The 19,826-nt window shown below is 37.8% G+C and overlaps 1 protein-coding gene across 6 annotated transcripts; it reads right to left on the bottom strand.

The window, feature by feature from the left end:
* Window positions 1–2,068: 2,068 nt before the first annotated feature.
* Window positions 2,069–10,417, bottom strand: LOC125201405 (protein MRG1). 6 transcript variants are annotated; one of them, XM_089065704.1, is made up of 12 exons: window positions 10,141–10,417; window positions 8,828–8,885; window positions 8,679–8,732; window positions 8,418–8,480; window positions 7,940–8,094; window positions 7,768–7,803; window positions 7,113–7,153; window positions 4,961–5,113; window positions 4,290–4,369; window positions 3,216–3,385; window positions 2,903–2,987; window positions 2,069–2,433 (listed from the first exon to the last, which is right to left on the bottom strand). In XM_089065704.1, the coding sequence occupies exons 1-12, from the start codon at window positions 10,400–10,402 to the stop codon at window positions 2,343–2,345; spliced, it is 1,248 nt and encodes a 415-aa protein (XP_088921830.1). In that variant the 5' UTR covers window positions 10,403–10,417; the 3' UTR covers window positions 2,069–2,342. The 6 variants fall into 6 exon arrangements, with proteins under 6 accessions (XP_088921830.1, XP_047955452.1, XP_088921831.1 ...); XM_048099495.2 differs by having other exon boundaries at window positions 8,679–8,753; window positions 10,141–10,368; XM_089065705.1 differs by having other exon boundaries at window positions 5,015–5,113; window positions 8,679–8,753; window positions 10,141–10,355.
* Between the last annotated feature and the right edge of the window lie 9,409 nt (window positions 10,418–19,826).

Raw genomic sequence — 19,826 nt, 5'->3', positions numbered from 1 at the left:
CCTAAGGTGGACTTGATGTTGGGGAGAATCTTCTTCTTCAATCTCTTGAAGATGGAAGCCTCCTTGCCTTCAATCCTCTTGAATCTCTCGATTTCTCTCTCAATTTTGCAGTGGGGGAAGTTAGGGTTCGAAAATGAGGGAGAACCCTTTTATACTCGGAGTGAAAATCAGGATTAAGTGAGCATGTATTCAAAACACCCGGTCGGGTGATTTGTAAGTGGAAAACACCCGATCGGGTTTTTCTTCTGAAGCCAGCAAGCTGCTGCAAAACACCCGACCGGGTTTTCCGGGAAATAGGAAACACCCGGCCGGGTTTTTCTTCTAGAGTCCTCAAAATTGCTGCAAATCACCCGACCGGGTTTTCCGGGGAAATGGGAAACACCCGGTCGGGTTTTCTCTCTGGAATCCTCCTCAAAGTTCAGCTTCGGCTCGTTTCAACCTGTTTTCATCACAAAACTACGACAAACCCATTAACTCACCTAATTAGTGTATATGTGGTGAAAAACCTATATTAAACACCTTAAATCATCAAAAGTACTCTCTAATCACCCATAAAACAAGCCTAAACTATGAGTTTGTCAGTCAACACAATGTGGAGTAAGTATTTTTTGGAGCATTTGTTTAGGATCATCCATGCTAATAAAATTCATTACAGATAGTGATCTATATGCAAATTATATTGTCAAAGATTATTTTTGTAGTTCATTCAAAATACTCCCTCCGTTCCCTCATAGTCGAGGCGGAATTTTTTGGCACGAAGTTTAAGAAATGGATATTTAGTGTGTTCAATAGATGGAAAAAAAGGTAAGAGGAAGAAAAAAGTAGAGGGAATAATGTAAAAAGTGAATAAATTAGAGATAAGTAAGAGAGAGCAAAGTAAGAGTGAGAAAAAGTGTTAATTATTACTCCCTCCGTCCCACAAAAATATGCACTCTTTCCTTTTTAGTCTGTCCCATAGGAATATGCACTTTCTAGTTTTGGAAACTATTTTCTCTCTAATGAGGTGGGACTCATTCCCCACTAACAATACTTTAATTACTTTTTCTCTCTACCTCTCTCTTATTTTATCAATTTCGCATTAAAACTCGTGCCGAACCCAAAGTGCATATTCTTTGGGGATGAAGGGAGTACTATGTATGAAAATGACTCAACTATGAGGGAACTTCCGAAAATGAAAAAATGTCTCAACTATGAGAAAACAGAGAGAGTATTAAATAATTAACTCGGTTCTATATACTCCCTCCATTCAACCAGAAGCAAATTACTTTATCCAAGCCCTTTGGCCTAGCGGTAAGAGGGCAAGGATATGGCATCCTAGAGGTCACGAGTTCGAACCCTAGGAGTTGCAACTTGGGATTAATTTCCCTGTGGGCTTGACAAGCTGGTGGGGACTCAGACCCGGACCCGTTTGTCGGCAAGACAGTTTACGAGCTTGTATTCAAGCTGGGGGGGGCTCGGACCCGGACCCGTTTGAGGAAGGCTAGTCTACTTGCCACAATTCGAACTCACTTCAGGGGGTAGAGGGGAACCATTGTCGATCCTCTTAAAAAAAAAAAACCAGAAGCAAATTACTTTGTTTTTAGGTATGTCACATCTAAAATTCATTCCCTTTTTAGCTCCGTCCCACCTTAAATGAGGCACTCTTATAAGAAAATAATGTTTGGTGAGTCAAGTGGAGTAAGAATAAAGTAGGAGTGAGAATAATGTAGAGAGATAAAGAAAGAATAAAATATGGGAGAGTATGAGAGTGGGAATAAAGTAAGGAGTAAATGTGTTAAAGGGACACAACTCACTTATAATGGACCACCAAAAAGAAATACGATTCACTTATAATAGACAGAGGGAGTAATTTTATTCTCTCACATTCTTTGTTCTCTCTGTAGTTCTCTACTTTTAAGTTTACTCTCTAATTATTTATTCTCCTCCCACTTAACTCTTTAAATATTAATTTTTTAAATTTCATATCCAAAATTAATATATCGCTTATGACGGAAAAAAAAATGTCTTTGAGAATTAAGGGAACTAGGGCAACTATCACTCACATACAATGATATATGCGATCAAGTAGTTTAGTAACAATTCTCACTTCTAAATAATAAGGTTACGTTTGCTTTGAAATATAAAAAAATTATACATACTCCGTGATAAAAATGAAATATAAGAAAACTGAGGAAAAACTATGCATCCTTCTTCTACGACGAGTATTTGTTGCTACAACGATAAGTTTTTGCTAATAGTTAAAGAGCCTATAAACAACAACATGCTTACTCATACAATACTGAGGCTTCTTGCCGATGTAATATAGCCAAGAATCATAACAAGAACACATGCTGATAATCGAGTCAGCTATCCTTCATCTTGCCACCTCCTTCAGTAACTTTAGGACCATCATATGCCGAGAGGAAGAAAGCGCTCTCGTTATTTTGCAGAAACCTACATCAAACACCACCACAGGTATAGTTAGGTAAGTATTGGAAAATCAAATATACAAAAAAGTTCCAACTTCAAATTCTAAGTGAATGATTCTAAACCATGTCTGCAGAACTCAAATCAAGGTTATCAGTAAAATGAATTCTGATACTTGAAACAGCAATTTTCTTTTTCAGAAATGAAGCAACAGACATAGGCTGTTGATGTTTGCAAGTATGGATTATTGCCCTTCTTAAAATAACAGGGTTATGAGAAAACACACCGCACATTGAGGGAGAAAACAGACAAGACAGTGCGGAGAAAACTATCAAATTTAGCTTTATTCACAAGTTATGAATATTTCCAATGATGTACAACCTTATTTCAGCATAATGAATTTCAATATGGATCATTATTTTATTCTTGACACCATCTGAGAACATAAACAGAGCAGTCGATGCCATGATGTCAAACAATAGGACTAACAACGTACTTGATAAACTCGAGCAATCTCTGCCGCAACCTAATCAAAGTCTCCTCATCAATTTTCACATACGCCAACAATTCTGGCAATTTCACTGCAAATAATAGAAACAAAAACATAAATAAGATATCAACAAAACAAGTCAGAATTTCCAAATCAGATATTAGCAGAACAAATTCAATAAGGTGAAACACCAAGCAGACAAACAATTTCACCTCAATAAGCATTCTATTAATGCAAAACAGTAGTACAATCATATAAAAAAGTTAAATAAAATAATATTTGTCGATGATTTGCTAAGTTATAATTGACTTGAGCATACCAAATAGGCGCAACAAATGTTCAGCTCCATATATAGTTGATGGAGATGTATTATCCGAAATAGCCTCCCGATACTGCAGGCGTTCTTTTTTGTACAAAAGAATAGCTGGCAAAGCCTTGTCGAAATAACATCTTAACCCATTCAAAATTTCTCCAACCACATCAGTCATCCTGTACTCATGAAGAAAATACCATCAAAGATCATCAACCATGTACAATGAAACTTTTCACAGAACAACTATCTTTGCTTCCAAGGAGATCAAAGAACGCAACTTCTACAAGATAAAACCATGCAAGTAACCAAACAATGTACATAACTATAGTTTTAGATGCTACAGAACCAACAAGAACAACTTAAAGCTCCAACATTTTATAGGGACGGTCGTGAGTAGAAAATCAAACTACTATGATGTATGGGAGTAAAGCCAACCATAGGGATAAAACTAATTTTCAGGAAATGATATTTTAATAATTACTCCCTCCGTCCCAATAACAGTCCTGTTTTGCCATTTCGGTCCGTCCCACAATAAGAGTCCTATTTCACTTTCAGCATAAATATTAAGTAGGCTCCACATTCCACCAACTTATTCCACTAACATTTTATTATAAAACTATTATATATAAGTGGGACCAATATTCCACAAACTTATTCAATCCACTTTTCTTTACATTTCTTAAAACTCATGCCACAACTAAATAGGACTCCTATTCCGGGACGGAGGGAGTACTAATTGTAACAAATCAACCTGTTAACAAGTGAACTTTCATGGTATATTTCCTGAAAAGACAATAAAGTGAAAAATTAGAACACTGGGCATGCTTTATGTATATTTTAATGCATCTCCTCTGTGAATGGATATCATGCATTTTCTTCCATCACGACAGTGCAATCTTTGTCAATACCCATCCATCAAACAAAATAAATGGTCCACAATTAACAAATAGAGTACCAAAGATTTTTTACAACTGAAACTAGATATCCAGAATAGCTCATCCATATTTCAATGAAATGGAGAAACATGGCAGATAGTAGTTTACACCCATGAGAAAGTTTCGGATGAGAAAACAAACTCACATGCCATCATTCTTCAACCTGTGTTCAAGATATTTTGTCAATATATCATCAACATTTGGTGATCTCGGGAGCTTCACAAGCTGCAGAGAAGAAAACCTTTATAAAATTACATGTATGAATGTACGATTTACTTTCAGTGAGACGCAAAATATAATACAATATTCTGGAAGCACCAACAGAATGGGAGGCAAATACCCTCAGAAATCCAGGACCACACCTTACCTTACATGACTGGTGGAGGTCTAGAAGAAAAAAGTTATCACCATTAAGTTAAAAAAGCCCATGATTCTTGAGAACATTCTTATCTGAATTTGGCTGAAGTAAAAATAAATGCAATGTAGTAAAATTGATCAAAAAAAGGACAGATAATGATTTCGATCTGCAGTGGCACAAACTGAATATGGAATGAAACGCCTGATGGGTAAGCATTGGTCCACATAAACTAGCCTGTTAGGTTTTCATTGTTTATTAACTGTCCTGGATAACACTGCAGTAAAGCTGCCACTAACTGTCTTATAAGTTTATCCAAATTGCGATTAAAAAATTACTACTGGAAATCCTAATTTTTCCCTATAATCCCTCATTAGCATCCGTGGAGTAGTATTAACTCATTAGCACTTTCTCCTTCTGAAACTTTTACTTGAATTTTATGTAGCAAAGAAGCACACTACCTTGTTTTGCTGAGTAATGAACTCCCAATTTAATGTAGCAAAGAAGCACACTACCTTGTTTTGCTGAGTAATGAACTCCCAATCATTAACTAATCGCTTCTTCAAACTGGGAGGAATGTGAATTTTGATGAGATTTTCTGTTGTTGGGTTGTCCTAACAATGAGAAGATCAAAAACATTCGAGATCAATACTTAAGGGGTAAATGCCGTAAACAATACAACATTTAGCATAATAGGAAATTATAACAGGGATTTCGAAATGTTGCATTTACAAACTTACAACACTTTTTATTTATTTATGTTGCAATTATAACATCTGCAAAGAAAAAACGTTTTACCAATGAAACAACATAGTGTAATTGGGATGGTGAAATTGCATAAGGCCATGTTGTAATGGAAAACTGGGTTTAGTGTTCTGTTACTGAAGTATTTAACACATTTTCAAACTCTGAAGAACTTTAAGTACTTGACAACTCCTGAGTTTAGAAAGTGTTCACCGGAGGTCCAAGTAAACAGAAGCTCAAGTAACAACAAACTTTCAACAGCATCAATTTAAACAAATTTGGATTCTGCTGATGCAGAGTAGTTTAACCATATGATGGATGAAGCCGTATAGAGAAGAAGATATAGATCACATTCTAGGAATAAGAGATATTAAATTACTTTGGTACAGTTTCTCTTTATATTAGCACATGACTCTGAAATTAAAGTGACAACCAGGAAATGTCATAACATATGAAATAGAAATAGAACTAATCATACACCAACAAGCATTAGAAAACGTCCAAAATCCAAGCAATGATGTTTACTAAGTTAAAAAAATACTTATATAAAGAGAGACGAAATGAAAACAAAGAGAAAAATAGAAAGAAGAAGAAAGCAGCATATACACGGCAGATATGTGATAGAGCTCAACCGTGGAGGGTATATACAGTATACACGAGGGTCCACGTCGAGTAGCCGCTCAAGCATGAGAAGAAGAATGAAGCGGGAGATTGGAAGAAGAAAGTCATGCATTTGTTGATCTAGTCATTCAGTTGTCACATATCATAAATAATTCAGAGTCCAAATCACATTAGGGATATGTTAATAGTTGTTACTTATTTCCTTTAGTTATTAGGATTCACTTCCTTAGTTTAGTAGTTTTCCTTTTCTGATAATTATCTTTTCTTTTACAAGTTGAAGTAGGATCTCAAGTATATATACCCCTAGAAGTTGAAGGGGAAATATAGCTTGAAGTCTAGCACTCCCTTCGTCCCACTATAAGCGACTTGTATTCCTTTTTGGAACGTCCCACCTAAAGCGAGTCATTTTCTTTTTTTGGCAAAATATATCAATTGGTTCTTTTACTTTATTCTCTCTTCACTTATTCCCTCTCCACTTAAATCTCTAAATATCATTTTCTTAAATCTTGTGCCAAAAAGAAACTCCTCATTTATGGCGGGATGGAGGGAGTATTTTGTTTGGCATAGGTCAAGGCCTCGCAAGAGGAAAACTATCATCCTTGATCAATATTGTTAAAAGAGCGCCTGGGGTGCGGGGCGCTCAGGACGCCAACTAAATAGCCCCAAGGTGACTCAGGCGAGCCAAGGGTGGCAGCTGAAAATATTTCAATCAAAAAACCCTAAAGACTTGAAATCTTCTTTTCCTAAAATAACTCATCATAACTAATGTTGGATATTTTCCTTTAATCCCTCCAAATCACCAAAAATATTGCAAAAGATAGTACTACAATATTTTATAATCTCCAAAAAAAAAAACATTTCAGCTCTCTCCTCTTCTCAAGACATTAATATTCCTTATCATCCTCTTCTCAATTAATTCTTCCTTCTTTACTCAAATTCTTTTTTTCAGTATAGCAAGAAAAGAAGAATTCCAATCTATTAGAGCGTCCCACGCACTGCGACCCGGATTTTTACATAATCGTCTCGTTGCGCCCCACACCCTTAACAACATTGTTCTTAATTCAAGTTAGTACAAGTAATTCCAGTTTATTCAGTTAGTCAATCGTGCACGAGTTCTTTCAGTTTCATCTCAATATATAATTGTGTGTGTCTCGCTCGACAAAGCGCTCTACAATCAATATCTGTAGATAAGTGCACTCCAAATTAAACTTGCAAGCTTATTAATGTAGAGGAGGGGACAGAACAAACCTCAATCCCTGAGTCAGCCTTTCGCTTTTTCCCCTTTGTAGCTGCAAAGTTGATAGAGTAAAGGCGAGAGGATGGAAAACAATGGAATGGAAGAAATAAACTAGATAGAAATCCTCAACGAGGCAAACAGAATAACAGTTCACAAACTCAAATGCAATACATGCCATCTCAAACATTGAGGGACTATATACAAGGACTGCCTACTGACTCCTACTAACAAACAGACTCGTAAAACAACTCTATCTCTAAAAGACTAGTAACACACGACTCCTCTAGCAAAACAACTTAGTAAAGGATATGCAGCAAAAGATAATTTTGCGCAACAGCTAATGATAATCCGCAACCACTCGACTCCCACGCTTGTAAACCACCACGAATAAGACTCAGTATCAAATACCATGACAAGTAATAGGCAATTACGTCCAGAATACACGGCTATTACTATATGGCTATATCCCAAAGTTTCTTCCTTCAATTCATTTCATCAAGAGGTTAACAACACCAAATATTGGCATAAAGGATACATTTTCAACCTAGTTTAGCCTCCACTTGCTTACTAAAATATGGACCAGGATATGGTACCAATTTTTGTTGAAGAAGATATGATGTGAGCAAGTGAGAAATTACACACAATGGAGAAACCTGATAACAGTACCTGTGGTCTTTGCCTCCTCTTTATCCACTTTAGCATCTACAAAATCCATGAGTAATAGAACCTTAATTCCAAAAACAAACAGCTCACCAACCATAAACAGTTATCTGACGAAGAAATACCAGTATCAAGAGCCCCTAAGAAATTAGCAGATCAAAGACTGACTGACACATACCAGTTGAACTTTTTGGTTTTGTTTGAGCAGAACGCCCTAATTTAGTATTCTTGTCAACTCCAGCTTTCTTATCAAGGGCATCAAGGGCCTGTTGCTTCATAATGTTCTCTTCGGTATATTTCATCAGCCGATCCATGCCTACCCATTCATCCCAACTAATTGGAAGCATATTGAACGTTTAGTTAGTGACAACAATTACCAGTATAGGCATAAAAAAGAAAAAAACTACTTATAGCTTTTAACATAGAACTGCTGGACTCTGATTAGCTACACATACGGCTGAACAAATATAACTTAACCCAGAGAGTTTATTTTATTTGTTTCTAAAATTCTGAACTACAAGGGAAGAAATTTTTCTTCTATATAATTAGTAAAACTAACAGCTATGTATATTCTGTATACAATTAACCTAACAGTTAAAACAGCTGTGTATTATGTGTTCTACAAAAGTACAAAGAAACAGAGACTGAGATAGGACCTCCAAGTCTGATAAATAGAAGGAAATGAAGGGATGGGAACATGCTCACTTTTTATTCCAACCCTGTAAAAAATAAACTACCAATTAGAGTAGATATAGTGATATTCCATTTGACAAATAAGACCACGGGAACATGTTATTGACAGGCTAAACAAAATGGAGTAATAGGAAGAGCTTCATTAACAAAGTCACAAACATATCAGGTAACGCGCAACCAAAATCAACTGGGAATGGAAAGTTAAGTAGGAAATTAAAACTTACAAGGTAATGGAGAAAATATCTCCACTCATGCTTCCGGAACTCTGCTTTTTGAACCTTATACACACAAAAGAGCAACTAATGAAAATACTTTTATGAGTAAAGAAAACCATCATGTATTGACAAAAGATCAAATAGTATGTAGCAAAAACCTAGTTGTAGAAAAAAAAAATGAAACCGATCCTGAATAGTATACCACCAACGCATGATCTGAAATAAAAGAATGAACGAAATATATAAATGACGTTTCTAATTCAAAGATGAGAGCAGGCATGATCCCCCACAGTCTTAATATAAGAACCAGAACGTAATTCCTGGAATTTTATTCACATTCACAGGGAAGTATTAGGGGGCTCTGAGTCTCTTACACAATCATTATTTCTGATGATTCAGTATATTAATACTAATGAGCCATGATACCCTATAAAGAAGACTGCATAACTTAATATGAAGCAGAAGAAAGGAACTGTGAATATTGCAAATTAGCAAAGTTTCTCATTCGAAGTTGCATGCTTGAATGATTCTCTTTGTTCCAATTCTCAGGCTTTAACACTGGTTATTAAACTTTACTATAAGCCCCATTAGCAGGACTCTACTTCATACCAAAAGAAGAACACAAACAAAGGGAAAGGGGTAATATATTTGAACAATAAAACTAAAAGAAAGGGTGGCAACTGAAGCATAATTGTTCAAAATTATTCCCCTTGAAAGTGAGGTGGGTACGAAATTAGGAAAAAAACAACATACTGACACGCCATAAAAATCTAGTAATACTTGGCATTAAGATATCACAAATATCCATCTTAATGACATAGTATTTCTTTAGTGTATATCTGATGCAGGATCAAATATATACCATGAGTAATGAGTACGCACAAGATATGAACATGTATGATAAACATAAAGAGACATAGATATCAAGATTGAAGATTATTACAATTACATCTGCATTTAGAAAAACAAAATGATATCCTCTACTTAAGTAGACAAGTCACATATCCTCTAGTAAATTTAAGTGATTCATAATCCAGGAAATATCTGAAACAAAATCCTATGAGAAACTCACATATCCATGTTTGTAGCATGTGAATACCTATGCACTAAACAGTTCCACTATGATTTCCACATCACAATAGCCAGATATAAGAAAGGCAACGGAACTAAAATCAATCAAAGACACTAAAGAGAAAAATGTAATGAACCTACATAAACAACCTTATTCTTCAGGTCAATAATCCACTGCATTTTAATATGCATCTAAGCCTGCCTAGTTCACTTTCACAAGCAATCAAATATAACAGCTATCCTCGCATGAAAAACACATCTAAAACTGAATCCATATTTTGAATTCTATTCAAGTACCAAATCATGGTAGTACTAAAATTAACATATAAATGAGCTCCAATTACTCAGAATCGTTAATTGAACAGAAGAAAAAACCCTAAGAAATAGATTTAGGGAGTACTTTGGCTTCGTAGATGCGGGGACCATGGTAGGCGAGAACCTTCTCGCCCTCGGAGAAGAGGCTCTTGGACTTGGATTCGAGCGCGTCGCCAGATGAATTGTCGGCGTCGCTCGCCGACTCTCCCTTGGAGCTGCTCACCATTGTTGTTGCAATGCCGATAAAAGTGATTTCCCACTTCTTTGCCGGTTTCAAATCTGAAAACGAGTGGATACCGTTTTATATAGCAGTAGTTTGTGTCAATTAACCTGCTTAATAATTGCATTTAAGATTAATTAAGCTTTACAAATGAAGGCTAACGGCAAGTTTTTAATTCGGTTTGCAACGACGAAAATTGGTTCAGGTGAACATCCAATGAATTCCGTTTCATTTCCAATCACCTGAAAATCAAACAAAATTGACAAAGAAAAAAAAGGGAACAAATTAGATAATTGCAATTAATAACCTAAACTTTTAGTGTCACTTATTTAATTATGAAATGTTTAAAATTAATTAAAGTGATACTACAATAATGTCAAATTTGCAACCGACTTGTTTTAGATCGTGACTCGTCCGATTTATTTTTAGGCTTTATTTGTCACGTCAGGATGAATGGTATTGACATATTTTTCCAATAATTTTAGTTGAGTAGCGAGGACAAATTTTGCTATAAAATAGTGGAGAAAGACTTGTCGCAACTTCAACTAATTTAAGTGAATTTTACCTGTTGATATTTATAATTTTCATAAGAAATTTAGAATTTAAATATACTGATTAATAACGTCTGCAGTATATGATTTTACAGATTAAACAAACTAAATTGATTTAGAATTAATACTAATAACTTAGTACCCAAATTCGAAGTCCTCAACTCTCATTTTTCATACAATCTCGATTAAACGAATTATATAATATGATCGTTACATAACCTATTGTACTTACAATTACTCAATGTGGAGTACCAAATGAATAGAATTATTCATTAATTAATTTGAATGAAATGAAATACTCATACATGCTTATTTCACCAAATGGAATGAAATGAAATATGAATAGTTAAGTATGTTAATTTATCAAAAAAATTATTCATTCAAAAATATTTGGGATCATATTATTATAATATACACGTAAGTGTATATAGTACAGGGAAAATTCAATATATTTTTCCTTATTGGCCTAGACAAATACACAATGTGAGGAGCAATAATCTTCACCGTTGCATATGTCAATTCGTCCTTCTTCCTACTATAAATTACTGGCTTTTTTTTTGTTTACACTAATTGTTTTTTGTCACGGTTGGTTTAGTTCTCTTTTGAAGTATATTGTTAGTCTGTTCAACATCTCTATAATAGTAGTAGCTATGTTAGGAGACCTTAATATTGTGGAGAATCGATGTTCCGTCCATGTTCAAAATTTGGGCTTCTACACCACCATCAATTTTAACAAAAAATGGTCATATGGGTCATGGGACAATTACGTATTGTAATAAATTTATAGTAGTTTAATTTGTAGAAATTAGAATGTGATACAGAGAAAGATTTGCTGCAAACATAGCATCTCCAAGGGCGGCTGTCCCGGCGGACGTCCGGCACGCGGGGCGGCGGACACGGACGTGGGGAGCGGGCACCACTCATCCGCAGCTGAGGCGGGACGTCCGTCGCGACGTCCGCCATTGCAGCGACGACGCGGACTTCCGATTTTTTACATTTTTTTTTAAAACTCTATATATACGGCTCGTTGAACTTCATTTCATTCGTACCACTTGTGTTAACAAGTTTCTCTCTCTAATTTCATTTCTGTTGAAGATAAATGGAGAACGATAGGAATTCTCCCGCCACGAGCGAGTCACAAACGCCGACATTTCCCGCCGAAGGTGAGGGAAACGCGAGCAGAATGGCGGGGATGATGTCCTCGTACTACAATACATACCCTTGGATGGGTGGGATGGTGCCCCAGATGCCCGGGGTGAGTAGAGGGATGACCGGGATGACGGGGATGATGGAGGGAATGATGCCCGGGGCAGCGGGGATGGGGGGAATGATGCCCAGGATGGTAGTGGGGATGGGGGAAATGACGCCAGGGATGATGGGGGGAATGATGCCCGGTATGATGCAGGACATACTTGCCGCTGCGGGGTGGGTGCGGGGGTAGCAAGGACCCCCAATCACCAGGGACAATGTCTATCGCCCCTACATAGATTTATTGTCGGCAGATTCCCAGAGTACTCCTCTGGAGACTTAGTTCACCGACAATGATACTTTCTCCTTGGAGGAGTTGGGGCTATCTTCGATCAGGGAGACTCCCACTGAGGTGCCACCGGCGAGAGGGAGGTCGAAGAAGAAGAAGGGTACAAGGAGGGGTAGGGGCGGGGGCAAGGGCAAGGGCCCTACCTCGTCCTCGCGTTCGGGGGCCGAGGAGGAGGAGGAGGCGGGAAAGAGGACCGTCTGGAGCGTGGCGAAAAACGTTGCGTTGGCGAAGCCCTGGGTCGGTGTAGTCGAGGATCCCTACATCGGGGCTAACCAGCATATCGACAGAATGTGGTTGCGCATTAGTCAAGGCTACCTCAAATTCAAACCGCCAGGTGAGAAGCCTCACAGTGCAAAGCAATGCTGGAAACAGTGGGAGCGGTTGAGGGGCAAGCTCAGTGGATTTACCGGCATCTACCAAAACAATCTCCGAATAGCAACCAGCGGCATGTCCACCGACGATGTGAAAAACCTTTCCCTGCCACAGTATCCCGACAAGGAGTTGAAGTTTCATGAATTCGAGCATTTTTGGGAGATATATCTCGTGGTGCAGAATTCCGCCAAGTTTTATGCGAGTGTTGAAGTTGGGTGGCCGAAGCGGACGATGATCAGCGCTTCCAGCAAGTACAGCAGCAGTGCCAGTTCACACGAACCCCTCAAGCGTCTTCCCGCCGCCGCCGTCGCCCGGTAGGGCAAAAGACTACGCAGCGGATGACAAGGGAAAGCGCCAGCGGGTCCCACAAGGTACAATCGGAGGACACTCCCGAGCTCAACAACCTCGCCTGCGTGCGGCAAATGTATAACCTGATATAGACCTTGGACAGGTGGCATAACGCGACTGATCCGTTATACAAGATGATGTTGAAGGATGCCATCGACGAATTGAGGCGCGATTTGGGGATGGCACCCCTGCCCGAGAGTGGCGCTGGGACTGGCGGCGGGGACGACGGCGCCGGCACTAGCGACGGGGACAACGCGGACGACGAGGAGTGAGACGGGGTCGCATTTCTTGAAGCTTAGGGTTGTATTTTTTTTTTGTTTTATGACTATGTAATTTTTTATATATATATAATTATGTATGTATTTTTTTTAATGAACTTGTTGCATTTTCCCCGTTCGTATTCGTGTCGAAATTTTAATTCCGTAACGTAAATTGCATATTTGTGATTTTTTTTTATTGCGGGAAATCCGCTTGGGAAGTCCTTGGGGGATGTCCACCATTGTGCAGTGCGATATCCTTATGAAGTGGTAGTGCAGTGGGAGGTCCTTATGACGTGGCAGGAGGTACTTATTGTTGGAATCTATGCCGGTCAATGGACTTTGACCAATTATAATTTCAACGAGATATTTGATTTTTGTGAAATTAAATGATATAGCGTCGATCTACGTTCGGAGTAGATGACCGTGGTATATTCATTTTCTCAAATCTGATTCCCGGTGATTGAGAAATAATGGATTAAAATTGTGCAAAATTGCAAACTTAATGAGCATGAGAGAAGCTTATGGAATAATTAAGAGTTAATTACCCCACATTGGAAGTTACAACTTTATTAAACTAGTATTTAATAAGAAGGATTATTGCATGTAATAATTATAGTGGACTAAGATGGGCTGTAAGAGCCCACACGCGCGCGCCGCCCGCCCCGCCGCGAGCCTCGAGCCCGTGCCCGTGTCCTTGGACTTGGATCTTGGCAATTGGTCTTTGGGTGGTCTTTGGGCTGTTCTTTGGGCTTGGTCCAAGGCTAGTGGGTCTAGTTCTTTTTAGACCACCACCGTTTCCACGTCAGCGAGCCAAGCGGGATGACACCTTGTCAGTATGACGCGGTAAGCCAATGTGGCTGACACGTGACAGTCCACGTCATAATCGAATCTAGAAGCTTCTAGATTCAACCTCTCAGCTCTGTAACAACATGTAATGCCTCGTAACCGACGACCGTTACGGTCTAGCATTGATGACAGCCATCAAGGCTGTGTTGACCCCTACAGTGGACTAAGCCTATAAATAGGCTAGTCATTCTAGCATTCTACACACCAGAAACTAGAATAGCACTCTGCATCATACACTCTCTCCTCTCTTCTGCATTGTTTTTCTGTCGAAAGCTCTGCCCTCTCCTCCGTCCAGTTCGCCGGAGCTCTGCTGATAGCGGTGCATGTAGCCGTTTTATCTTTGGGGACGAAACGTCAATCCGAAGAGCACTACCGGAGCTTATCTCATCTTGCGGAAAGAGGACTCCTCGACTCGGCTAAACACTTTCACAGTTTACTTGTTTCGAATTTTTCCATTTGTATTTCTTCTTGGGTTGTATTACGCCCGGCTAGTTTTATATCTTGTAATTCCAGAAACCAACACTTATGATGTGACAGGAGGTATTTTTGGGAAGACCAATAGGACGGATGTCCCATTGGAGATGCTCTTGGGCGAGCGCCTACTTTCCATCCGTCTCATTGGAGATGCTCTTAGGCGAGCGCCTACTTTGCGCATCACATTCCTTTTTTCTACTAGTAATTTTCATTTTGCACATTGACAACTGTTCTCGTTCGTTTGTCTATTTATTCCATATCTTTTACTGCTATATTTTATTGTATTTACATCTGCAAATCCCCACTTAATCTCTTTAATTGCAAATATGCTTTATGATAATTTCTCCAAATAAAGTTTATGCAAAAATTCATTTGGATTGAAAAAATAATGAAATATCTCATAAATCTCATTTTTATGATTAATACTATTTTCCTTTAAAAATAGAGATTTGTTTTATATTAATATTTCACTCAAAAGAAACTTATTTTTAATAAAAAATATTTATATAATATTGAGGGATTCATTCATTCATGAAAAAAATTTGGACTCGATTTTCTGAGGGAGTAGTTACAACTTAAGTACCGCAGTATTTTAGCAAACAACGAACACTTTGACAATGGAAACACACGCAGACGGTTCCACCACCACGACTGCCTCCGCGGCGTCGACTTCTTCCGCCATCTCGCAGTGGAAATTCGCAGTTTCGCAGCGGTTCCAGCACTTCTTAGACAAGTCAACACCGTACTTGCTCTACCGTTGGACCGTCTTCCTTTGCATCGCATTGATGTATGGCCTCCGAGTCTTCCTGCTCCAGGGTTTCTACGTGGTCTCCTACGCCCTCGGCATCTACTCCCTATTCGGAACTCAGAAGAGTTCCGCCCCTTTGTCCGCCGCCTCCCCGAATTCAAATTCTGGTTCGTCTGTCTTTTTTTCTCTTCCCCAATTTCAAATTTAATTATCTTAAGTTTTGTTTTGCAATTAATTTCCATATTCCTAATTTGATCGCTTCAGATTTCTGACCGATTCTCTACTAATTTCTAGCATCTGTGTGCCCTAATTAATGCTTCTAAATTTTCGCTCAATTTACTCCCTTTTAAGCAGTACTCCGTATATTGCAATATTGGAAGATAAGAGAGATCTACTAGGGCTATATAGTTGTGGCTTTGGATTTGAAATTTATACAAACGGTATTTCCTTAAGAATTTGTTTCTGTAGTAATGTTTTGAAAGCTTTAATCTGGTTTTCAACTTGAGGCACTAATTTGTACCATATGCTGGTCCAAACTCCAAAAGTTAATGTTGTGTAATGCAGTGGTTTCATTAGTTAGCTAATGTTACCTGAATGTTGTGATAATGTGATAGTTTGCATGCCAGTCTCAAGAAAATTGGTGATCAAAAACAATTTAATGTCTGAATGTTGATCGGTTAGCACTGGTCTGAGTGTTTAACTTAAATGTCATGGCACGATCAAGATAAATCAGATATCTGTAAATGGATCACGGGGTTTGATAGAACTGGCAGCGGAAGCGGTGTTGCATGGATTAACATTTAACAATTATTAATCACACCAATAAATCACATAATAATCAGATCTATTTAGCAGATTATTTAGACAAAATCTATTCGCGTAATTCTTACATGTATCATGCTCATAACTTGAATTAATCATGCTTTAAGAATATTGAAACCTAAAACATGCTTTTCTACGGAGTAGAAAAATACCTAATTAATTCTCCAAAGAATTGAAGATGGCTAGCTGCTTCTCCATGTGACGCTTTGAATACTAGACCACAAATCTTCTCTCTGGTTCCCGAACTGTACTCCGATATCAGTGTGGGCTGATCTCACCAAAATACTAGGACTTAAATAAAGAAGACGGAAGAAATCCTTTTGGGAATAGGAGTAGAATTCGAAATCCACTTCAGCTAGAGGAGCTCGAAATTTTCAAAAATTTAAGGTATAAAATTGTGATGATTCTGTCTCCTTTATTCTCCTATTTATATTAAGTTCCTTTTGAGCCCAGACAGGGATCTATGGAAGGTTTTGGATATGGGCTCATCCAATTTACTTTTTACTAATTAAATTGAACCCACAATTTAATATAAGTTATAATTGGAATATTACGAGCAGCCACTACAGAAGTAATATTGAACTCTCCCCATCCAAATCCGAAATTACAAATAATCCGGGTTTTCGTTTAACTTTCATTTCCCGCGCTTAAGATAAAAATGTCCATTAATTAATTAATGTCTGCTATGGACTTAATTAATTAACTTCTTATTAATTCCAAGAGTGGACTTAGCATGAAACGCTTATTTATTATTCATAGAGTAATCAAATTCCAACTAGCTAGGTTCCGAATAATAAAACCTTGTTTCGCGCTCCTCTTGAGGACATTATCAAACGAGACTCACCTCGCGCACGATTCAATATAATAGCAATCCTAGCACCGCTAGATATTGATCACCACTACCCAATATATCAGGATCATTGGGTTACGAAAAACCCGCACCTTTTGATAAGTCAAAGTAATGCATAATCAATACCGTATGCTCAATGCTAACATACATTGATTGAGAAACAAATATTTATCAAGACCTCGCCTTTCAATAGATAGCCTAAGGGCAAGTCTTGCTGTTAGATCCGTTCAGTGCTATACCACACCAATGTCATCTTATTTCGGTAAGGCTTAGAAATATGCGGACTGACATTGGAACCTTTCTCGATGGATAGTCAAATTCCAACTAGGTTGTCAAATTCATCTTTTTCTTTGTTTAGAACTGACCGTGTTACCTTAAAGTGGACGCCGCCCACAACCGGTCTACTAAAATAAAGACTTACACTTTGTTAAGTTAACTTATACATTTAAACATGCATTAACATCCATTAAATGTAAAACTGAAAGGTCGGGATTTTCGCACGCGTGTCGTAGGCACGTGTCCCTTCCTATTCAACAAGATTTATATGTTCCCACTTTCCAAAATACTATTAGTTAGCATATGGTAAGTTAAGGTGTCGAACCCACGAGGAACGGTAGCATCCGTTATGCATTTCCACACTTAGAAAGGGTTTTGGCAATGCCGCCACGCTCTAAATTGGGGGTGGGAACTAAACTATAAAATATAAATAACACTTAAGCTAAGATTGTAACTAAACATGCAAATAGCATGCAAGTAAACGAAAGCAATTAAACTGAAACGCAGACTGGGCAAGTTGGTAAACTGGGCAACTTAGCAGTGGCGAAAATAAGAACATTTCGGAAATGAAAAGAGAGCAGCAACTTGCATGAGCATCCTAAGTTCAGAAAGCAAAAGGAACTAAGTTAAAAGCTAAGGAAGATAAACTACTAAGTGTTAACTCCTAAAGAAAGCTAGAAACTAGGAAAGTGACATGTTCAAAAGGTGAACTTTAAATTCCTAACTAATGTGATTAAAAGCTGAAAATGAAAAGAAGGAAAGAGAGTTATAAATCTGATCCTAAAAGACATATTAGATGGGAGAGCTAAAAGGTGAAAGGTGATGGTACTTGTGTTCCCTTAAGGCTATTGTCCAATGGTTAAAACTAGTGGGTAAAAGTTTCTAACTAATGGATCTCTAACTTAACTCCTAAAAGCTGATCATGGCTCCTAATTCTACAGTAAGGGCACGAAAATAAGTGAGAGGAAAGACTACTTGGCTGCTACATAATTAAAAATACAAGGAGAAACACAAAATGAACAAGTAAACTACCTAAACATGCATTGAAAACATCAAATTAAAAGCTGAAACTTAAAACACTTAAACAAGATAGAAAGAAGCTTCAAGAACACTTAAACATGGTGAAGAGAAACTGATTTTAAAAGCTTGAAAAAGGTTTTAACTAAACAAGAACATAACCAACACTAGAACTAAACAACAAGCTAAACCGGAAATCAAACAAGAACTAAACTTTAAAACACATTCAATACATAAACACTAAGAGCAATTACTACTTGAAATGAGCATTTAAAACAAGTCCAACAACAACAACAACTAAGATTTAGAAAGGAGCAAAAGTACTACAAAGTTAAGAACAAGCTAACTAGAGAAAGCAAACACTACTACTAAATTACTACTACTTCAACCCATGGTGAACAATGATCTTGGCAGCCTTGAAGTGAAAATCTCTCTTCTTAAGGAAGAGAGAAAAGTTTCCTAGAGAGAGAAAGCTAAAACTAAACTAAAGAGTGATAAAGTACTGGTGGTTGGTGACTAAGTCTTTTTAATACATATATCCAATAAAAGATATTTTCCTTCTTTTTTACTCTCCAAGGGCTGATATGGGCGTGTGTAGCAAGTGAGAATTGTCCTTGACAAATGTGTGGAAGTGGCTTTAGTCATTTTCCCATCAGGTTCAAACTGGCCAGTCCAACAGCTTGGCCAGTTTGGGTCTTCTTTGCCTTCTTCCTTCACTTTCTTCCATTCCTTGTCATTTTACCCTCTTTCTTGCATGTTTTCCTCTCCATGCCTTCATTAAGCAGCTTTCCAACTTAATGCTCCATTCCCTGCCAAATAACATCTTTTTTCATGCAAATATTCAACATATAGTGCAAATAGTGATCAATTCCGAGTGACGAAAACTAGCCTATCAAACCTCCTCACACTTGAATCATACTTGTCCCAAGTATGTGGTTGGACTTTTCACTAAATTGTTAAGTCACTTCCCTCTTCTCTCAACACACATTAATTAAAACAACACACAACACAAACATGTACAAGACACAAACACAAATGTAGACTCAAACGAAAACATACAAAACTACAAGGGTCAAGCTTATCAAACACAAACCATACTCAACCTCCCCAAAATTCAAACAAGAATGCAGCCCAACTGATTTTTCTCCTCAAAATATGGTTCATGTTGTCAGTTTTGTCAAGATCTTTAAGCACTACACATAAGTTCTAGTTTCACCCAAGTCACCTCTCAAAGTGTTAAGTATTTCACTCAAAACTCACCACAAGCACTCAAAAAGATATCACTTAGTCAAAATAGCTAGAAAGGGGCTTTGAGAGGGTTGTAGCGGGGCTTACGGACCTTTTGAATTGCATCGGATGGATCCTAGGGGTCCTAAGCTTGATGTAGAGAGTGAAACCATGCATTTGAAGTGTGTACACACTTACAAAAATCAAACCAAAGCATGATGAA

Source organism: Salvia hispanica, chromosome 2 (assembly GCF_029641045.1).
Source record: "Salvia hispanica isolate PSC_SH4W2 chromosome 2, Shi_PSC_v1, whole genome shotgun sequence".
Taxonomy (NCBI): Eukaryota; Viridiplantae; Streptophyta; class Magnoliopsida; order Lamiales; family Lamiaceae; genus Salvia; species Salvia hispanica.
The sequence above is the reverse complement of the archived record's forward strand: the minus strand, read 5'-3'. Positions and strand labels throughout refer to the sequence as shown.

Coding starts and splice junctions, on each gene's coding strand:
- LOC125201405 (XM_089065704.1), bottom strand. CDS start 10,402: ATGCAATTATTAAGCAGGTTAATTGACACAAACTACTGCTATATAAAA. Junction 8,481..8,678: donor GATATTTTCTCCATTACCTT/GTAAGTTTTAAT, acceptor TATTTTTTACAG/GGTTGGAATAAAAAGTGAGC. Junction 4,370..4,960: donor TCATTACTCAGCAAAACAAG/GTAGTGTGCTTC, acceptor TCTTCTCTGCAG/CTTGTGAAGCTCCCGAGATC.